The following is a 14,026-nucleotide window of genomic DNA, read 5'->3' on the forward strand; positions in this document are numbered from 1 at the left end:
CATGGCCTATTGAACATATGTGGGAATGCTAGGGAAGCGAGTTAGAAGTCGTCTAACACCTCACAGCAATTTACAGCAGCTCCGAAATGTTCTAAGTAAAGAATGGAATGGAATCGACCAGACTGACATCCAGAATCTGATCGAAGGGTTGACTCGGCGAATGGTAACAGTCATACAGTCACGGGGAGGCAATACCTGCTATTACCAACATCTGGGTGGCCACAAAATCAGTTGGACATTTGGAAGAAAATTGATATAATTTGTAAGTTTTTTTTTTCTGGAAACAATGTTTTCTTCATTTCATAAAAGATTTTCTGATTCTCGCCTCACAAAAAATTGAGAAACTGTAGGTGGCCCGGTTTTTTGCCGGTGAGTGTAGTTGTTCATTATTGCAGAAAAAGGACTTTCAGATTTCACTTGTTTATTGAGTGTTTATGTAATGTGTACTAATAAAAAGATTCCATGTACTTTTCATTTACTTTTAATATTTCTGTCCTAGATTATGTTTCTACCCTTAAATTAGAAACTCAATGTATTGATTTACTAATAATTACAGCTCCAGCTATAGTCCATTCATGCTTTCAAGCATGAATATATGAGTGGACCATAGTTGGGCAACTCAGAATACAACTATGTACCAATGCTTATTATTTTTTCAACACTTGTAATTAAATAATTTCAAACACATATGTCAATATTTATTTAATATAAACTTACAAGAGTCCGAAGCCAAAATTTCACGTAATCTGGATGAATAGTACTGAATATACAAAGAAAAATGTGACAAATGTGGACCATAGTTAGGGGAAACTACGGTACCAGATGAAACAATTCATTCATTCATTCATTCATTCATTCATTCAAGTCAAGTTATGGCCATCAGGCTTTCTCAGCCGCATCACTAGGAATGCCGCCCTCACATAAGCCCACCATTGGTCCCTATCCTGAGCAAGACCAATCCAGTCTCTATCATCATATCCCACCTAACTCAAATCCATTTTAATATTATCCTCCCATCTACGTCTCGGCCTCCCCAAAGCTCTTTTTCCCTCCGGTCTCCCAACTAACACTCTATATGCATTTCTGGATTCGCCAATACGTGCTACATGCCCTCCCCATCTCAAACGTCTGGATTTAATATTTCTAATTATGTCAGGTGAAGAATACAATGCGTGCAGTTCTGTGTTCTGTAACTTTCTCCATTCTCCTGTAGCTTCATCCCTCTTAGCCCCAAATATTTTCCTAAACACCTTATTCTCAAACACCCTTAACATATTTTCCTCTCTCAAAGTGAGAGTCCAAGTTTCACAACCATAAAGTACAAATGGTAATATAACTGTTTTATAAATTCTAACTTTCAGATTTTTTGACAGCAGACTGGATGATAAAAACTACTCAACCGAATAATAACACGCATTTCCCATATTTATTCTGTGTTTAATTTCCTCCCGACTCCCATTTATATTTGTTACTGTTGCTCCCAGGTATTTGAATTTTTTTCATTGTAGTATTATGTGCCCCAAAACGCCCAAGATAATGATATTGTACAGTACGTGGATCACAGAACTTAGGAGTTTTTGCTTCCTTTTGGGGTGACCAATTAGGGAGTCATGGCGAGCTATATTACACACACTTCTACTAGAGGACTTCGGATTTTCCTTCTCCTATTAGGATTCACAAAATGGAGTATCATAGTGAGGTAAAAGCTTTCCATATCAAACAACCGAAAAAAAATTAAAGAAAGAAAAAATGAAAATTTCTTTATCGGTCGTATCCCTTATAATTTGTTATGTTGGTTTATGCTGTCAGAGAATACGTTATGCACATTTTGCATTCAATTCGTACTCATAGCGATGCTACTGCCCCTAAAATATGGAGGTAAGCTTTCGTTCTTCCTCTTGCAAAAGTCAAAGTTCACAACGACACGAACAACTATACACCAATAAACATCTTGCCAGCAATAGCAAAAGCACTGAAAAGAATAGTACGCCAACAACTTCCTGACTACATCAGCGAACATAAATTATTCGATAAATATCAATCAGGTTTCAGAACTGGACACAACACAAGCACTGATGTACTTAAAGTGACCGAAGACATTCGTAAAGCTATTGACTCTAATAAAGTAACAATACACTTCTTGACCTTAGCAAAGCTTTCAACTCTGTAAATTTTGACCTGCTCACCCATAAATTGAGAAATTTGTATTTGTCAGAGGCTACGGTGAGTTAGTTTGCATCCTACTCACCGGAAAGACAACAATGTGTTGTATCCGGGAATCGAAGTTTCTCCTGGCTTAATATAACATCAGGTATACCACAGGGGTTGATACTCGAACCGTTGTTGTTCACAACATATGCCCATGACAATACATCATTTGTAAGGCATTGTAACTATCACTTGTACGCTGACGATCTTCAATGCTACATCTCTTCCCACTTAGACCGAGTAAACAACGCTATACATAAACTGGACGAAGACATTGACTCGATTGTGACATGGACAAAGAAACTCCATCTTAAAAATCATCCTGGAAAGACACAGGCAATTATAATAGGACACAAACGGGGAACCGACGCTGTCAGACACCTCGACATTTCCCCCGTTAAAGTAAGTACAGCATATCCCTTTCAGTTCTTCAGTAAAAAATCTTGGCATTCACATGGATAATAATCTCTACTGGGACATGCAAATCACAAAAACCTGCAGAAAAGTATATTCTATTATCCAGGTGCTAAAAAGAATAAATGTTCGTCTTCCCTCTTGTTTAAAAAATGTCCCTTGTGCAGACGCTTGTACTTCCTTATTTTGACTATGCTAACATTTTACTGCCTGACCTTTCCAGCGACAACAAAACGAAATTTAAACATGCTCATAATTTGTGTGTACGTTTGCAAAGTTCGCAAATATCATATTACCCCATCCCAGGAGGTAATAGGTTGGCTTAAACTAGACCAGAAAAGAAATTTACATTCACTTCTCCTTCTCTTCGAAATCTTGAACTCTTCTATTCCTTCGTACCTGTCGCCTCGCTTCACTTACCTTTCTTCCCACCATAATATGCACACATATTCTCGCCATGAAACAATCCCATCGCAACTCCTCATATTCATTCTCTTTCACAATAGCCCTCCCGAGACTCTGGAATTCGCTACCTGCTAGCATCAGGGACTATCGAAATAAAATTGAATTCAAACTCAAACTTATTAGGCATTTGGTCACTAATTGAGACTTGTTCAGACATGATTTCTCGTAAATAGTTCTCTTAATATATCACAAAATATTTCAATATCCGGTAATTTCATAATTGTAGAATTTTGCTATTCTAGATTTAATTTGTAATTCAGTAATTACAAAAAAAATGTAGTTTGTCTTAACTTCTATAATAAATTGTTTAGTTTTCATTAATCAGATAATCTTTTCGTAGTTTGACTCTTATTGTAATTTTAATTGTAAATTTAATATTAATTCTAATATTTTATTCTTAATATTGTAGTTGTAATCTCCTGGTAGAGAGACAGAGAAGGCCTGACGGCCTTATCTCTGCCAGGTTAAATAAATAAATAAATAAATAAATAAATAAATAAATAAATAAATAAATAAATAAATAAATAAATAAATAAATACTAAATACTAAAATTGTGTGGCTATAGCCGGCTACGTTACATTGTTAGGCACACAGAATTAAATGACTAATAGAATTTAATTCTGTGGTGTTTGGTCAAACATGATAACTTCAAAAAATATGTTTTGAGATACGAACATTTGTTTTTGTTTTTTTTTTTTTTGTTTTTACTTTTCCTATACAACTCATAATTTTAGTTTTCATACAAATGTGAATGAAAATAACATAAGGTTAAATGAAGATATTACAGCTATACCAAACGAAAAAGAACGGCTTTTTATATGTGGCTGCGCCTTCAGCTAAAAGAAGGTCATTTTTGAACTTAAGATGTTTTGACCAAACACACAGAGTTAATAGGCCGTTAAATGTCACTAAGCAACTGCCTAAATTTAGCGACCCACTATAATATATTGCGATACAAGCGTGGTAAGTGCATTATAACAGAATAGAGGAAAAGCTAGAGAATACGAGACGAAGTCGAGTCTTCTCTATTTACGAGACTCTGTTTGGCACTTAACACATGTATTGCATGTTATGTTTTGGCCGATTTAAATAAATAAGTACATTATTATTAATTGTTTTAATTTAAATAAATAGTTTGCTTTTGCACGCTAAGATTTACATGTTTTAACTTTGCTCTAGAGTATGCCATTAGGAAAGTCCAGGATAACGGAGAAGGTTTGGAATTGAACGGGTTACATCAGCTGCTTGTCTATGCGGATGACGTGAATATGTTAGGAGAAAATCCACAAACGATTAGGGAAAACACGGGGATTTTACTGGAAGCAAGTAAAGAGATAGGTTTGTAAGTAAATCCCGAAAAGACAAAGTATATGATTATGTCTCGTGACGAGAATATTGTACGAAATGGAAATATAAAAATTGGAAAATTATCTTTTGAAGAGGTGGAGAAGTTCAAATATCTGGGAGCAACAGTAACAAATATAAATGATACTCGGGAGGAAATTAAACACAGAATAAATATGGGAGAAACTTTTATCATCCAGTCTGCTGTCAAAAAATTTGAAACTTAGAATTTATAAAACATTTATATTACCGGTTGTTCTTTATGGTTGTGAAACTTGGACTCTCACTTTGAGAGAGGAACACAGGTTAAGTGTGTTTCAGAATAAGGTGCTTAGGAAAATATTTGGGGCTAAGAGGGATGAAGTTACAGGAGAATGAAGTTACACAACGCAGAACTGCACGCATTGTATCCTTCACCTGACATAATTAGGAACATTAAATCCAGACGTTTGAGATGGGGATGGCATATAGCACGTATGGGCGAATTCAGAAATGCATATAGAGTGTTAGTTGGGAGGCCGGAGGGAAAAAAGACCTTTAGGGATACCGAGACGTAGGTGGGAGAATAATATTAAAATAGATTTGAGAGAGGTGGGATATGATGGTAGAGAATGGATTAATCTTGCTCAGGATAGGAACCAATGGCGGGCTTATGTGAGGGCGGCAATTAATCTCCGGGTTCCTTAAAAACCAGTAAGCAAGTAAGTAAATAAGTAAGTAAGTAAGTAAGTAAGATTTATATGTGTGATCGCCGTTTGTTATTTATCGATAGGTGTCATTTATTATTCCTATTTGTCGATAGGTGGTATTCATTTTTTATTATTCAGCGGCGATTGTGAAAATATTGTAATAAAATAAATTATAGAAAGTTTTGTTTTGTTTTCAAAGAAGTAGGTAGGTGACACATTAATATACTGTACATCAGTAGTAATAAATTGCATACCGGTATAGTTTAATGCTTAAATACGTATTTTACTCCGTGGATGTTTTCGCGTTCAGCCACGATCTCAAGAGTGGCGCTCAGTGCAACAACAGAAATTCGTCAGAAATGGTTTTCACGCTTACGTTTTATCTACATGAATTCCTACTTTATTACAAATCTGCGCTCCAATAAATTAATTTAGAAATAGTACAGGTATAATAATGTCCCGCGCCGTGGCGTCGTGGTATAACGCATCCTGTCTAGGACTCGTGTTACGGAATGCGCGCTGATTCGAGTTCTCCTGAGTTAAGAAATTTTCTCATGATATTTCGGCCAGTGTATGGGACCGGTGCCCACCCAGCACGAGGATGCGCTTGGGGAGCTACGATAGGTAGCGAAATCCGGCTGCGAAAGCCAGCTATAACAGCTGGGGAGGATTATCGTGCTAACCACACAATACCTCCACTCTGGTTGGATGAACGTCCACCTCTACTTCGGCATGTGGGCATGAGGCCAGCAGCCGGCTGGTCGGTCTGGGCCCTTCACGGGCTGTAACGCCACGGATTATTATTATTATTATTATTATTATTATTATTATTATTATTGTTGTTATTATTATTATTATTAAAGCTATAATGAGACATTTAATTATTTCCTCATATCACATAGTGGTGCGCGACACTGATAGTTCGTTACTTTAAAGTAAATAAATAAAAGTTGATTTGTTTTATTTACTTACCGCACATGTGTTTTAACTTTAACTTGCAAGGCCTAACAACAACATCGGTAAGGTTGTTAAGAAACACGATCAGCCAAAAACATATATACTGTATTTGTTTCTTTTCTTGGAACACAGCACAGCACTGAAGATATGAAGTGCAATAAAGGGGTGTCGATAACGGGATCTTTATGTCTTAAACTTTATGTTTCTGCCACTTAGTAACGTATAAATTTTAATATACTTGCTTAAACTCTGAGCTAAAAGATAAAAAGTTAGTTTTATGTGCATTTCCTCGTTATTTATTAGATCAATCCAGACGTTCACAGTTTTCCTGAACAATGATAATTAATTTTCCGACGCCTTTATTCAACAATATCTACATTTTGAATTTTTACACTAGCTTATTAATTCGGTGCGCATTAGACGTTGTTCTTTGAAAAATTGTCTACGAAAAACTTTAGTATTTTATCGCTTGAATCATGCAGCTAGAACCAAGGGCAACGGACGCCACACGGCAACCATAAACATGTCAACTGTCTTGTGAAATGCACAAATTCTTTTTAATTTGTTGGAAGAAATTAATAACTATTATTGTCTGACATGATCGAAATAAACTAAACATTATTTTCATCTAACATATAGAAGTTTCAAATTTAAAGTTGTGCGTGTATTATTAAAATTTTACTGAAGTTCTTATGACAATATTGAAGAGTCCACTGCAAGAATGATGGATGTCACTTTCTTGTCGAAAATGAACCAAGACTGTCAATGCATAGCTTAAGACATATAGAATGTACATACAGAATTATATGGCATTAACACTGATAGTCATTGTCCAGTAATGATCGGAAAATCACAGTTAAGCTTTGAGCGCTAAGCATTTCAAACTTTCAATTGCTTCTCCTGCAAAATGTATTCCAAATGACATCCATCATTCTTGCAGTGGACTCTTCAATTGTAAATATAAATTCTGAAGATACAAGCTTTTCATTTATAAACCTTCCTGATTACGAAAATCTTGGGAATAAATTCATTGATGAATCTTACCTGGATATTAATTGGTGAATTCTTGGATACTGTCCCTTTGCTCGGAGAACTTTCGCAGTTCCTAGAAGGGATTCTGTGTGTGTTGGAATTACTTTTAACGCTTTCTGGTAGTAGTAAAGTGCCTCCCAGTAATGACCTGTCGAAGAAGAAAAATATCGTATGTAGTGTTACTGCAATATTTCATGTGGCAAAAGAGCATTAATAAAATACGCACATGTTAAGCGCATACATTTTAGAGGAATACTACATAATTAATGCATATGACAATGAAGTTTCAGTAAAATTCGCACATATGTCTGTATCTAATGCCTACTCACTTCACTTGCGTGATTCGGGTTCCGCATGCTGTGCATACATGGCAGGACTGTGATCTATTTTAAATTTGTACACCACTTGGGCGCGCAACGCTGTACATGATGTGAATCTGTGAAGAGTTATGTCGTGTACTAGGGTGAGTGTATGTGTAAGTGTTCGTGTAAATGTGTGTAGGGAATAGGTGAGGATGATGGTGAAGGTGAGGAAGGGAGGAGGAAAAATCCGGTGCCGGTACGTAGCTTACTCCTTTCGAATAGCACCAAGGGTGCCGCCAGTCTTAAAGTACTCATTCACTGTCCTAGTGGCATTGACAAGAATATTTTGTCACTTTATTTCAATATTACGTCTTTTAAAATGAGAGAGTTGTGTTTATAACATAATTATATTAAAGAAACAAATATCAAGAGTCCTTCAATAACTGTCTATTAAAAATTACAAAATATTACATAGGTTGCAGGAACATATTCTGAGTAGCGCTTTCGCTATAATAATAGCATCTTCAGGTCAGACTTTTGCGATGTTATGCTTTTCATATAAAGACATGGATAGACTAGTAACGTCGAAAAGTGTTAAAGTACATGACGTAAAAATATAAAAATATGAAAATACAATGATAAGAGAAATAAAAAGACTTATGAACAGTCTGAAATATATATATATATATATATATATATATATATATATATATATATATATATGGTAGTAAAACCTTCATGAGGTCTCAAAAAATAAAAACAAAAATATTTGACATGTGTGCAGGTGATAGATCACAATTTGGTAAAAAATATGCAGCTTAAAATAGCGACACAGACAATAAAAAGAATAAATTAAAATATTGCTTTGGATCAGTCACCACGACGTAGCAGCACATTGTAAAATCTGCAAAAATCAATAATAAGTATTTAGTAAGGGATCAGTGTAGGACCAGAAAAAGAAGTGAATTGACGATAAAATACTTACAAGGTCTTTGGTCTTGGCGTAATAAAAGAAAATGATGTTGTCTGGTCTGTGGCGTGGTGGTGACTGGTGCAATGACACAGTATGAGAGACACGTCATGACGTAAGTGGAGGGGGGTACGTGCCGCAGTGAGAAGAGTTTCTATTGGCTAATTTAAATAAGGGGTTACCGGAACTAGGTAATTGTTCATTAATTAGTGGAACTGTATTATTAAGTGATTTAGCTATGTAAAATTCTTCAGCAACTAAATTAAAAGTTCCATTACTGATGGGTTTTAAAATCTGTAAAGCGTCGGACATATTTTGAAGCTCGTCATGTACTTTAACACTTTTCGACGTTATTAGTCTATCCATGTCTTTATATGAAAAGCATAACATCGCAAAAGTCTGACCTGAAGATGCTATTATTATAGCGAAAGCGCTAGTCAGAATATGTTCCTGCAACCTATGTAATATTTTGTAATTTTTAATAGACAGTTATTGAAGGACTCTTGATATTTGTTTCTTTAAATTTGTTAACTTGTCGGACCAACATGCCTTTCAAATAATTATATTATCTAAAGAGCAAAATCTTCTGTTTTATGCATTTTCCTTTATGTTTTTAACAGTAATATTTAACTTAATTACTTCATTTCAATTTGTCTTTTCAAAGTAGATAGTTGTTTTTACTATTATATTCACATTATGTGCACAACAAAATGCTACTATGATTTTTCTTTATGCAGTTTCTTATATGTTTTGTTTTTGTGTTTTGCAAGCAGGAACATGTTTGAAACAACAATTCACTTTTGTAATACAACTTACCTTCTTGACGAGTGATTGCTTTAAATTTTCTATTAGTTGCATGCTCTCATCTCCAACAGTATTATTATATGTTTAAGCATGCCTGGTGTTGTAATGTGGCTCAACGTTAGACACTTATTCTTGTTACTATAACAGAGCGTCCACATACTAAGCATTTGGCACGTTCGCCGTTTGAATAGAAAGAAATAGTTCCTCTCATTTCAAATGTATTGTCGGTACTTGTTCTGTTCCTTTATTGTAGTATAACATACTTCAATTTCCAGTAATTTATACGTAGATAATTATTCTACGTTTAATTTTTACTTCAGTAACTAATACTTTCTTTGTTCTTAAATTCTACAGTAATTTGTCCAGTATTCATTAATCAGATAATGTTTTAGTACTTTGATTTCATTATAACTGTTAATTTAATTTTAATTTTAATTTTAATTACATTCTTGATATTACAGTTGTAATGCCCTGGTAGAGGGGACGAGAAGGCCTGATGATTTTATTTCTACCAGATTAAATTAATAATAAATAAATAAAAAGAGAACGAAAGGAAGAAATAAACAAATAAAGAAATAAATAAAGACGAAAGAAAGGATAGAAAGAAGGAAGGGAGGAAGAAAGAAAGAAAGAAAGAAAGAAAGAAAGAAAGAAAGAAAAAAGAAAGAAAGAAATATAACATATAAAAAATTCCTGTAACTGAATAAGTAACTGAGTAATAAATAAGTAAATGAATGAATGAATGAATGAATGAATGAATGAATGAATGCCGGTGCCGTATCACTAGACCTTTTCATTTTACAAACCGCCAGCGATGTTACTGCTTGGTTACGTCAGGTTTGAGCGCGCGACACTATCTGTTTACCTGTACAACAGGTTTTCAGCGCACGCCCACCTAGTGTACTGGGCGCCCAGAGTGCAAAACGTCCGTCGTGAGCACGTTTGTTGTAAGTAAACTTTATAACCACGGGATAAGTTTGTACCAATGATATAACAAATGGACAAACTTTGAAATATTTCCACTAGTTCTCAATACGTGACATTATTATTGCGATGGATAAAAATGTGTAATTATAAAATTATTCTCATAATTGACAGTATAAGCGGTTACCCGATGAACCTAGTGATTTTTACAATCATTAGAGAGGAATGAAATTTAGAATTCGATAATGCGGGTATATTTGTGGACTAATGGTGACAATGACTGTTACCTTCACCATATATTCATAGAAGTTATAAATAAAAGTAAAGAAGTTACACTTAGGCCAGTGTACTATAATGTTCAATACAATGCTGCGTAATTATGCATGTGCGAAAAGAGATGCAGTAAAATCCGTACAAATTAGACAATATTGTATAGCGAAATACTCCGAAATTATTGCATGTGAAAAGAGAGTTCTAGTAAAATATGAAATAATAATAATAATAATAATAATAATAATAATAATAATAATAATAATAATAATAGTAATAATAATAATAATAATAACAATAATAATATATAAGTTTTTTAGTTGGTTATTTAACGACGCTGTATCAACTATTAGATTATTTAACATCGATGGAATTGGTGATAGTGAAATGGAATTTGACGATATGAGGGCGAGGATTCGCCATAGACTACCTGAGATTCACATTACTGTTGGGAAATCCTCAGAAAAAACGAACCAGTCCAACGCAACTCCGAATCTGCAGGCAAGTGCCTTATCCGACGAGCTTTGCCGATAGCCTATTAAATAGTATATAGTGAAATATAAAGTAATGATTTTTCTTATCTGTTTCAATTAAATGAGAAATATGAATGAAGGTTAAGTTCCACTGAAATTTCAGACGAATTTAAATGCGAGACGTACAGAATGCTATATAGGGTGATTCAGGCTTTTTGTCCCAAACTCCAAATGATGATAATCCATTTTTTTCGACGCGTCGTTTAGGAGCTGCGCCTTAGATTAAGGCACAATGACTACTTAATTTACTTTCATACAGTTATAACAGATTCTAATGTACAATTTGCATTTGTACATACCATTTGCAGCAGATTTTCAAGTAGCCACCATGAATGGCATTGCAGTCATGGCACCGTAGTAACATTGACCTTCGAACTGTATCAACATGCGAGGTCTCTGGCAAAGTTAGCCAAATGTAGCGTGTAACCACACAATCAATCCCTCTCTGGTGTCACACTCTTCACATTCCCCAAAGAAAATATCAGGTGTGTTAAGTCGGGCGATCGCGCTGGCCAGGTAACAGGTACCCCTCTCCCTATCCACCGCTCCTAATAGGTGTTGTTGAAATGTTGTCGCACGGCAAGAGTGAACTGCGGTAAATCTCCATCATATTGGGACCACATGTACCTTCGTATTGTGGCAGGTACATTCTCCATGAGCAATGGCATTGTGCTCTGAAAGACTGCTCAGATAATCCATTGTACGTATTCAAACACAGCCTATGACGTCGGCAAAAAGACACAGAAGCCACGTAGACACGTTGAGGGATGGGGGTTGGTGCGATTATATCAAACAAATTACAGAGCTGCCAGTTTCAAAATTTTTCTTGTCAGCTTAGTGTACACAGACGTACGAGTAAGAGCGAGGAAAAGGTGGCGTGAATCGTTTAACATTGTAAACATTGCCACTCAAACCAATATACGTAGCTATGTGTTTTAAACAGGGATACACACCTTCTAAACGACGCGCGACGCGCCGGAGAAAATGGGTTGATTGACAAAAACATGCGAGACTATCATCCCTCAAAGATCGGTGCAACATGTTATATAATATTCATGTCTCAATTTGCCGCATTCGTCTCCTGCGTAAGTTCATACGCTAACATTGTAACTGACTGTAAAGTAGGTAATCGTATTTGTAATACATCTTCTAGTATCATTCACCTTTCTTGAGCAAAACGTTTCACGTTGCAATACGTATATACACTCTGATATAACCAGGCGAAATAACTCTTTGGTGGCTATGTTTTCTAGGTCTCAGTCCGCCACGCAGGTGGTCCGTGTTCAAGTCCTGATCAGATCTGGGATTTTGAATTGAAAATAGTCACACTTTCGGTGGAACAAAGTCGCAGTTTAGAGTTTCTCTTACAGTTCTTCAGTTTTCTCCAATATTTGACAAATACATAATTCCGTCAAAATCTCTTCATTCCATTATCTTCTTCAACAGTATTGCTCCGATCACAGGTACGTGACATATGACTCAGTCAAACGAACAGTTGTCGTGCACCTCACTCACCGCGCTATTCAATCATGTACAACCTTCAATAGAAAAATCAGCGTGAATTTATTAAGTCCACTTCTGGCAGCGCCTGAGCCACACGACTAAGGAAAAAACGTTTATTTTGTACCTAATTTACCCCCTGAATGTATCTTTGTTATAAAGTAGTTATAACACTTGATCTATAAACAAACAGAGAAATCACGAAGTAAACAAAACAAAGAAAAACAGAGCGAAGTCTTTGATAATAAATTCGTTCACATGTAAACCTGAGCTCTCACAGAATCAAACGAACTCTTCCGAACAGGACTTTGCGTATGGCAGCCGGTCCTTTTTGTTTAAGGTTGTAAATACAGCTGTATGGTTCAGCTTGGTCTATGTCAACAAGTTGCGCATTGGTCCCTGAGTAAGTTCATGTAACATTGATAAGGATAATAGAGGTGTATGGGTTAGTTATGCTGCAAGCTCGACGAGTGCAGTGGTTTTCTTGGTGAATGTATCGTGGGAAATACCGAACTCGAAACCATAGTGGTACTGTGTTTTGAATGGCGTTTGTTCTAAACAAGTTTAAAGGGAAAGCATTCCGTATTGAAACACGGGAGGGGATAGTGAATGTGTCATCATTGATTAAAGTTCTCGTTAACACTTTGTTAAAAGCATAAAATTTACTTATTCTTACGTTAAAAAAGTGTAAAACTGTTAAAAAAAAAGGCATATATCTTCGACAGACGGCCCGTTTCAACGCTATGTCACGTCATCTTCAGTGTCTCTTGAACCACTGGTGATCTTGACTCTATGATGTGCATTTGTCGATGGTAGGGGTGGGGTGTGTTGTTCCTATGGTGGGGGCTGGCTGTTTGTGGGTTATGAAACCCCCACCCCTACCATAGACAAATGCACATCATAGAGTCAAGATCATCAGTGGTTCAAGAGACACTGAAGATGACGTGACATGGCGTTGAAACGGGCCGTCTGTAGAAGATATATGCCTTTTTTTAACAATTTTACACATTTTAACGTAAGACTAAGTAAATTTTATAGTAAATGTGTATAATTTCATGAAGAAAGAAGCTGAATTGACAACTCCAATAAATCTCATACCACCTCAAGCTTTTGGTGTTTTTCAAAGAGCATTCGGTCTGGTGTATCATTATAATTTTCAACTCCAAATAAAATTATAACTATAAAATATAGGCCTACCGCATATAAAGTGAGTATTAATGAAACATGTGGATAACTCAAGGAATTAAAATATCATGTGCTAGAAAAAGGAATCTATATTTAATGAGTAGGAATAGTGATGATCCTCATGTTCTTAATTACTACAAGAATTACTGTAAAACTTTGACAAAAGTTATAAAAGATGCAAAGAAAATGTATCTGAATGAAAAAATACAAAATTCAGATAATAAGATTAAAACTATTTGGGATATTATTAAAAATGAAACTAATCGATATTCAAAGAGTGAAAATATTACTTGCATTAAAATCAATGATAGTAAAATAGATAACCCAAAAGCAATTGCAAATCATTTTAATGACTTCTATATAAATATTATTCAGAACTTAAACATTCAAGATTGTCCAGAAGATGCTGCACTTGGTTACCTAACTGA

At 35.3% G+C, this 14,026-nt stretch overlaps 1 protein-coding gene across 1 annotated transcript in view; it reads right to left on the bottom strand.

Moving 5' to 3' along the window:
- The window catches only part of LOC138710217 (protein O-mannosyl-transferase TMTC1-like), a 1,461,941-nt gene that overhangs the window by 18,019 nt on the left and 1,429,896 nt on the right, over window positions 1–14,026 (bottom strand). Inside the window, exon 13 of the mRNA XM_069840877.1 lies at window positions 7,123–7,258. Within this exon, the coding sequence (XP_069696978.1) occupies window positions 7,123–7,258 (136 nt within the window). The remainder of the gene's footprint in view (window positions 1–7,122; window positions 7,259–14,026) is intronic.

This window comes from Periplaneta americana, chromosome 12 (genome assembly GCF_040183065.1).
Source record: "Periplaneta americana isolate PAMFEO1 chromosome 12, P.americana_PAMFEO1_priV1, whole genome shotgun sequence".
Taxonomy (NCBI): domain Eukaryota; kingdom Metazoa; phylum Arthropoda; class Insecta; order Blattodea; family Blattidae; genus Periplaneta; species Periplaneta americana.